Source organism: Glandiceps talaboti, chromosome 3 (genome assembly GCF_964340395.1).
Source record: "Glandiceps talaboti chromosome 3, keGlaTala1.1, whole genome shotgun sequence".
In the NCBI taxonomy this organism is placed as follows: domain Eukaryota; kingdom Metazoa; phylum Hemichordata; class Enteropneusta; family Spengelidae; genus Glandiceps; species Glandiceps talaboti.
Window position 1 is genome coordinate 7,283,063 of NC_135551.1, and position 9,517 is coordinate 7,292,579.

Below are 9,517 nucleotides of genomic sequence, written 5' to 3' on the forward strand. Positions count from 1 at the left end.
TTAGCACTTTTTCTTGTTTTTTGTGATTTTTTAAAGTTTTGTTATTTTTACAATTATTGCAGTTAGAATGTTTCCTCCGACAGAAGCTGCAATAATTGTAGCATTTGCTGTGATTTTGAGGGCTTCTTTTTTTGTGACTTTTTAAGTTTCGCTGTTTAACCTGAACCAAACGCCACAATTCCTGTAATGTTACACGCAAGTCAGATCTGAATCGCAAAGTGGAGTGGGTTTTTTCAGCTAAATTATGCCTTACTTGCCAAATTAATTACAGAATTTTCAAGACCCAAAAAGTGTACATGTACATTTGTACCCCAATTTCATGAAAATCGGTAAATGACTAACAACGCATACAATTCATTTTCAAACGGGAAGTACACTGACCTCTTCTCACTTCTCACGTGATCTCGTCTATTTCCAGTAATGTTACAGGAATTGTAGCGTTTGGTTCAGGTTAATAAACATCGAAAACTAAAATAAAAAGACACAAAAACGAAAAAAAACAACCTAAAAATCACAGCAAACACTACAATTATTGCAGCTAACCTCCAAGTAAATGCATGACACTGTCAGAAGATATGCTGGCAACAAGGTTAAAATTCAATTTCATGATGTTCACTGTGTGTACATATACATGCACATAAAATGTCATTTCTATTGGTCGATTTTACATGTAGGTATGATCTGTGCATGTATACTTTTCTTCGTTGATATTTACTTGATTAGTGTAACTTGATCATTTTCCTTGAAGTTGCTACCGAGTGTTTCTTGTGAATATTTACAAATGTATTACTCACAATTATTGCACTGTTTGCAGTGTTCATGTATTCAACCTGTGCAAGATACATGTATGGTTACTATATAATGGAGCTACAATGAAATGATGTCATTAAGGCCCCCCCCCCAAAAATAGTTTCTAGTCAGTTTGCGCAGTAAATACCCTCATGTCCTTCCTGAGGTGTGTGTGTGTGTGTGTGTTTATCCAGCCCATGTGGTTTGTAGATTTGTAGATTTATAGAGGGGATGGCACAATAACATGTCTCCCCCTTTCAGTGTAGACAACTGTAGAGTCAATCATGAACTACTAAATAACATATCTACTCCCACATACACAAAACATCAAAATGTCCTGACCAAAAACAGTTCTCTTTTTTTTTTGAGGGGGAAACGAATGTGTTTTATTTTAAGGAATAGTTTGTTGATGCTTTTACATTGCTCACAGCAACTGGAATAGCTGAATACAATAATATGTACTAGTATGATCATGATCTTATTTTCTTCATAGGAACTGATCCAGTCATTTTGTATGTTGATAATTTGGCTGAAGATTTGAAATCTCATGGATTTGAGTATGCAAGTGAAGAAAAAAATGAACGACTTGAAGTAGGTATCATTTTCTTTTCACATCCAAATGAACGTATCCATATCTATGGTGAACATTATTTTTGATAATCATTCCTGTCAAAATTAGTGTCAAAATCTCATTATGGTGCATATTTCAAATGTACACAACATACATGTACAGATGTTTACATAAACATGTACATTTGTACTTTCTTCCGCACACCATATACACGTAAACAGCTTGCACTTTCAGAATGCCACAAGAAATATTGACCATACAAGTAATTGACTGCCATAAGAGATACTTACCAAACTCGACAGCATTAATGAAAATGAAACTTGAAGATAGAATATGTAGAAAATGTCAAATGTAATAGAAGATGTAATGTGTTATGTTATGATTTGCCCTTACTACCAACAAAATAGAAACAATTTATACAACACACTAACTATACCAAACCCAAACTTTGAAAGTATGGCCAAAATTAAAATATTAAATTTTCTTATGAATAGTGATGCTGCACTACAGCTAGCAAAAAAATACACGCCCTCGACTACATAAAATATACTGAATATTGACATAGTGAACTTTTTTAATTACTCTTTTTGCATTTAATTTTATTATTTTCACAGCTGTAAGTAATGTAACTTTCTGTTGTATGTTTGTAACATGTAAAGTTTAATCATGTATCTTTGTCTTGGCAATATTCTTTTTTTAAAAAGAAGAATTGGTCAGTAAAAATGAATATTAACCCCCCCCCCCCCCCCCGACACCCTAGTGTGCTTGTGAACATTTGCTCAAGCATAATACATAATTTTATATACTATGGACTGTAGGTATGTACATGTAGAAGAAGTACATCGTCATATCAATTTTTGAAACTAGATAAAAATAGGAGCATAAAATATATACATGTACTTATTCAAGTTATTGTCAAAGAAAAACACTCTGTTTTGGTTCTTTGGTAGAATTAATCTGTGGTATATCTGAAAAAACATGTAATGTGCATGCAAGTTAGGAAAAGATGCACCATAATCATAATAGGATTTTGAGACACATCATACATGTACGAAAGTGACCGCGACCTCTGCTTAGCATGGATCAGCATGTGGATAAAGATTTTTGAAAAATGCACAGTTGTGTTACAACTACATTGCTGCAATTATTTTTTCTCACACAGGCCTACTTATTTTGTTCATTCATTGATGAAGGACTACTAGAACCAGCAACTGCCAAACACATAAAAGACTTGGTGAGAGAACTATTCGAAATCTGTGCAATGGATAGTGAAGATCTTGAACTGGACAAAATTATTGAAAATATGCTTGACCTTATCCTATGGAAGGAAGGAAATTTGAAGATTGCTGGATACCATATTTTGTAAGATATTTTTAGTTAACTAGAAGTATTTAACAGTCTCACTACTGGAAACATTCAGTTACTATGGAAACATGAAGGTACACATTCAGTTAGTATGGAAACATGAAGGTACACATTCAGTTAGTATGGAAACATGAAGGTACACATTCAGCTACTATGGAAACATGAAGGTACACATTCAGCTACTATGGAAACGTGAAGGTACACATTCAGCTACTATGGAAACATGAAGGTACACATTCAGCTACTATGGAAACATGAAGGTACACACATTCAGTTAATACTGGAAACATATTTTGTTTGACATTTCATTTCTGTTGGCAAACTGGTGCACAATTTGCACCTGAAACCTGATGGAAAATTGAAAGCAAAGAATGTTCCTCATGATCTAAGCGATTATCTTCCAGTGATCGATCATAGCTGAGACTCACGGTTTAAACTTTGGTGAAATTTGTCCCTTACAAAAATGCGTACAGCTGCAACTTTTTATCAGATGTTATAACAGACAGTTGATCTAGTAAACATATACCCTGCTTGGATTTCTTCTTATTAATTAACTTATTATTGATAAGTTCCCATGTTCAGGTAGAATTGTTTTGGATAAAATTTGGTCACATTGCACATCCAAGTCACACATACCCTTGTTAGGTGCCATCTTACAAATGGCCAATTGTAGGCCTTGGTGAATTTCAGCCATAACATTAATTAATGTCTGGGCTGTTCCGTCAGAAGAGGTAATTATTCAATTGTAAATAAAACTGTCATGATTGCTTTCTGAACAGTAGATGGTACAACACACACATACATAACACTTAAAGTTTTAAGACAATACAAATTTGTGAACAAAATGTCATTTAAGAATTTTATCCTTCAAAGTGTGTCTTCTACATTGTAAAGATGTGCCATTTATATGTTGTTATGTGAGCATTTTTGCTATAAATTTCTTTTTATTAGGATAACTAATGCCACAAGGTATTGTTTTGAAGTCTGTGGGGCGAAGGTGGCATCTGAGACAAATGTTCTCTTGGCATATTCTATGCGCACCACCCTTAGAGGCATTAAGGAAGAGGGAATCCCACTTGTATTAAGTGAGGTATGTACATATATATACATGTACTTTGTTGCTTCCCTGCACTTTCAACTTAGAAGATTCAATGGATAAGATTAAAGTAGAAAGGTTGATGGATGGACAACAGAATCAACCTAAAAATGGAACACAGTTAATTAAGAATACAGAAACACATTGTCAAAGATTTTTAGTCCCCGCGGACGAAGTCCGGAACGGGGACTTATGGATTGGGTTCCGTCTGTCCGTCCGTGCGTCCGTCCGTCCGTCTGTCCGCAGCCGTTTCTTGGAGATGCCTGGACCGATTTTTTTCAAACTTGGTACAGGGGCAACATACTATGGCATACATATGCACGTCAATTTCTTTTATGATACGATCCAATATGGCCACCTAGCAACCATTTTGTTTGCGAATTTTCCCTGTCTAAAGCCATAACTCAGACATGCTTTAACAGATCTCATTCAAAGTTGGTATTAGGACAGTGTTCTATGACATACATGTGCATATTCATTGTTGTCATGATACGATCCAATATGGCCGCCTAGCAGCCATTTTGTTTGTGAATTTTCATGTCCAAAGCCATAACTCAGACATGCTTGAACAGATCTCATTCAAAGTTGGGATTAGGACAGTGTTCTATGACATACATGTGCATATCCATTTTCATTGTGATATGATCCAATATGGCTGCCTGGTAGGCATTTTGTTTGTGAATTTTCATGTCCAAAGCCATAACTCAGACATGCTTGAACAGATCTCATTCAAAGTTGGTATTGGGACAGTGTTCTATGACATACATCTGCATATCCATTTTCGTCGTGATACGATCCAATATGGCTGCCTGGCAGCCATTTTGTTTGTGAATTTTCCATGTCCAAAGCCATAACTCAGACATGCTTAAACAGATCTCATTCAAAGTTGGTATTAGGACAGTGTTCTATGACATACATCTGCATATCCATTTTCGTCGTGATACGATCCAATATGGCTGCCTGGCAGCCATTTTGTTTGTGAATTTTCCATGTCCAAAGCCATTACTAAGACATGCTTGAACAGATCTCATTCAAAGTTGGTATTAAGACAGCGTTCTATGACATACATGTGCATATTCATTTTCGTCGTGATACGATCCAATATGGCTGCCTGGCCGCCATTTTGTTTGTGAATTTTCCATGTCCAAAGCCATAACTCAGACTCCATTTTCATCGTGATATGATCCCCCATACCCAACCAGTCCTTTATTGTTGGAGGCATATTCCATGTCCAACAAGCACACACAACATATCTAAGTCTGTTTGTTTTAGGTTCACAAATGTTGTTGCGTGATCAGAGTAGTGATAATTCCTTAAAACCCAATTATAGTGGGGACTATGTCATTCTCAATGACTTGTAGTATTCAAGATTCACAATGTAAACTCTAAATCGTGTGTTGAATACAGACATGACATTAATTATCCAGTGTGTGTTTATCTTCATGGTTAGTAATACTCACATGTTTACTTGGTAAATTTACCATGATCATAATCATAATTTGATTACAATTTTTGAAAATTAAGGAAGTATGTAAAAAAAGTCTTTTCAGCCTGGAAGATGGAGAGAGGTACCTAATTTTTAGCTCCCATATGGGAGGTAATGTCATTGCGATGTATGTCTGTCTGTCTCTGTGTCTGTGTCTGTGCAGGAATTTTGTTCCAACGATATCTCAAAAAGTACTTAAGAAGCAAATGTTCTCCAATTTACTGTGTGGCATTGTCAGGGTCTAACTTAGCACTGATTAGATTTTAGTGCAAGTGGCTTTAGTAGTTAGTATTAGTAGTACTAGTGGTAGTAGTAGTAGTAGTAGTAGTAGTAGTATATTCATTGAGATCAATCCCTGACCGTGAAATACTTGTAGTCAATAAATACCATCATGTATATTTTGTAAGTGTTCTCCTACTGTTGTTTTATTTTATGTAGAACAAGAGTGGCCATCATGAAAAAGGAAAAGCCAGCAAATTGACTTCAAGCCGTAGCCGTAGCCGTAGCCACAAGGAAACACAAGCTAATAAAGGGGTACATAAAAACATATCACAGGTTATCAGGCAGTGTCTCAGTGTTGCAGATAAATCTCCATATGAAACTGATGATTTCAAGATTGTGTACCATGTCTCCCTTATGGACACCTCTCATGTTATTCTCACCCGTACACACATTGCAAAGAGTACTCTTAGAGTAATGAAAGATGGCTGTGGCATTCCAAACCAACACGATCTGAATCCTTCACATACATTTGAATCAAGCTTTGAAGTTAACAATAATCCCATATTATGTTTTAAAGTGCTGTACCTAGCATTTTCGTATCTGTTTAAACTTGCTCAGCCTAAAGTAGGACACACTGTATAATAGTGATTTTGTATTTACTTTCGACATACTTTAATGTCTAATTGAAGCTTTAGTATCACCTGATCTTTCATATGAATGCTGTACCATGTACCGACATTATAGTTATACTGATGTTACAGAGGACACCACAGGGCAAAAAGAGGAAATGTTAGTGATAAATTGAATTGATTTGATTTGATTTGATTTGATTTGATATTTGTGGTTGAATACAACTGATTATCATGATCTGTTGTACATTCATTGATGACAGTAAATTGTGTCCTATACAGCTGTCTTGTATAGTACTATTTGTTTGCATAATTAATGAAATTTACCAAATAAGATATATACAATCATACATGATAGTTGGAAGTTTCAAATACTGATACTTAGCGAAGAAACAAAAAATGAAGGCCTTGGTTCTTGCATTCACAGAAAGTATTCAGTTTTTATAGTATTTCTGTATGAAACAACGTGTTACAAAAAAAATATCGGAAACATCCTAGCTACAGTTGTGTATATATATATATATATAACTCGGTGAGTATCAATCTGCTAAAACAGTGCTCTATACCACAGTGGCAGAGCGTAATAGTTTTGGTAGTACTGGAACTCTTTCTTGGTTGTAACTCGGAGTTTCATGCATTGTGCGATCATCAGACAACTCGAGTTGTCTGATGATCGCACAATGCGTGAAACTCCGAGTTACAACCAAGAAAGAGTTCCAGTACTACCAAAACTATATATATATATATATATATATATATATATATATATATATATATATATATATATATATATATATATATATATTATATATAAAGCGTTTATAGAGTCTCATGAACCTCGGCTGTTTTGAATTTGTTAGTCATTTGAAATAAAATGATGTGAAGGAAGATGTAGTCAACTTTGTTACTAGTAGTCTTCTAAGGACTATACGCTATCTGTGCTTCACAATCACTAACTCAGATAACTACTTTGATCACACAATTGAAAAAGAATGCATTTTGTGTTTCAAAATATTTATTCAAATAAATGTTTAAAATAGCCCAAAGACTCACAAAGTCTAAATTCACACAACTATTCACAGACTGTTCCTTGAATGGTAAAATGCGTATAAAACTCACTTATGGCATTCCCACTTATTTTTAAATCACATATATATTAGTCAAGCAAGGCCTGTGTAGATCAGATGTTTGACACATTTAAGTTGATATCCAAGAAAATAGAGTTGATAGCTGTAAATCATAGTGTACGTACATGTATACCAGTCAGGCAAAATAATGTTTTCGGTAAACTCATTAAATCTAAAAAAACAAATATTAAAAAAAAACCCACCAAACTTTAAATTAAATTTAGTGTCGTACTCGACAAGTCAAAACTGAAGCATCCAATTGTTTATGAGGCCACTGACAGGACTTCTACCATCATCTCTAACGATGCTAACTTGTAGTTTTAAATTTTCTGTTCCTTAAAACGTATATAAATCTCATTTAGGACATTCCCCCTGAATTCACGTATATTTAAGGCCATCATGGTCTGTGTAGATCAGACGTTTCACAAAAAGGTCATAGCCATGAAAACTGCAGCAATACGAGTCATTATATATAAATCACAGTGCAGTGTGAAATGTACTTAGTACACTAGTAAATTATATATAAATCACTGTGAAATGTACTTAGTATACTAGTAATGCAGGCAAAACACTATTTTCTGTAAACTCAGTAAATCCAAAGACTTAGTTATTTCATAACCATTGTCTATGGTTATTAGTATTTCACAAAGGCACTTTTGGTGTAGAACCTGGGATACCAACCTAGTACCTTTGGTCGTCTGAATTTGAACTCAACTAGTCCACACTGAAATATCCATTGTTTACAGGACCATCATCTCTCTAGCGATGTACTGTAGACTTCAAAAATTGAATTCTGAAATTTATATTCTTTGATAAAGAAATAAACAATCAAAGTGTGTCTTTTGATGTCAACCTTTGGTTTTAATTCAATTTCGAAATACAAAGTAAATCAAAATACCACACTAGGGGGCGACAAACATGAAAAAGCATGTCCAGATTTACAATATGTAAGTATGGGTGTGGTCTCTCTGTCTCTGTCTGTCACTCCAAGTCTATATGTGTGTATCGGCCTCTCTCTCTCTTTCTCTCTCTCTCTCTCGCTCTCTCTCTCTCTCTCTCTCTCTCTCTCTCTCTCTCTCTCTCCAATGAAATCGGTCATTTTTGTTATGTTATTGACGATTTTCGGTAATGAGTAATTTCAAATTTTATAACTTGCACATACGTTGATGATAATAAAAGAGCATGTGCTATATATTGCTGTCCAATGTGTATTGCTTTTTAGCACAACTGAACTATAGGGATCGCCCGGCGTCTGTGTGTGTGTATGTGTGTAAACAACTTAAACTCAAAAACTGCTGAACCGATTGCCATGATATTTGGTGGGTCCATTACCTTGGGTGTCTAGTTGGGAAATTGTTCAAATCAAAATGATCGCATCACAGATGTGTGATTTGGGTAAAAAAACTTAAACTCAGAAACTACTGGGCAGATTGGTGCGAAATTTGGTGGGAACATTCTTAAGGGGATGTAAAGTAAGATTTGTCCATGACGGGATGATTCCATCAGTGATATGCAAATTAGGGCTAAAAAAGTGTCTTTTTGGTTAAAAATCTATAATTCCAAAACCACTGAGCAGCTTGGGCTGAAATTTAATGGAAATGCATTTAGGGATGTATGGACGAAGATATATTACGCATACCATGATTCCATGAGTGATATGGAATTAAGGTGTAAAAATGTGAATTTTGGTCAAAAACTTATATCTCAAAAAGTACTAAGTGAATGAGTTTGAAACTTGGTGAGATGTTTCTAGAAGTGTTATTCTATATCATTGCTTTTCCTCAAAAATCTTCAACTCTGAAATTACCCAGTAGATTGAGCTTAACTTTGGTGAGAATGTGTAGATTTGTCCTCATTAATAGCTGACACAGTGAGAACAGTACATTGTTAATTAACTATAATGTTTACTTTACTATTTCCTCTGGTGGTAAAGCCTGTAGCATGGCCAGTTTGGTTTATGACTTGATTATGTAATATGTTGTAAGACAGCTGTTTCATCACCTACCCATATAAACTGAATGTAGCTTGTGTTTAAAATATTACAATAAGACAACCAAGAAAGTTAAACATGTTACATTGGTATGACTTGGTTCCAAATTGATTAAAAAAAATAAAGAAGTACAAAACCTTGTAGACACACCCCTTTAAAGTTTGATTAGGATGTTGCTATACTTGTCTTGTACACTTCCAACATAGGATGGCTGGATTATGATGATGGAAATTAGGTATGAA

The 9,517-nt window shown here is 34.8% G+C and overlaps 1 protein-coding gene across 1 annotated transcript in view; it reads left to right on the plus strand.

Annotated features, from left to right (window-relative positions):
* LOC144432975 (uncharacterized) overlaps window positions 1–6,171 on the plus strand; it is a 6,974-nt gene extending 803 nt beyond the window's left edge. The window contains exons 2-5 of the mRNA XM_078121288.1: window positions 1,283–1,380; window positions 2,523–2,722; window positions 3,677–3,815; window positions 5,746–6,171. Of these exons, the coding sequence (XP_077977414.1) occupies window positions 1,283–1,380; window positions 2,523–2,722; window positions 3,677–3,815; window positions 5,746–6,171 (863 nt within the window). The remainder of the gene's footprint in view (window positions 1–1,282; window positions 1,381–2,522; window positions 2,723–3,676; window positions 3,816–5,745) is intronic.
* The last annotated feature ends 3,346 nt before the right edge of the window (window positions 6,172–9,517 follow it).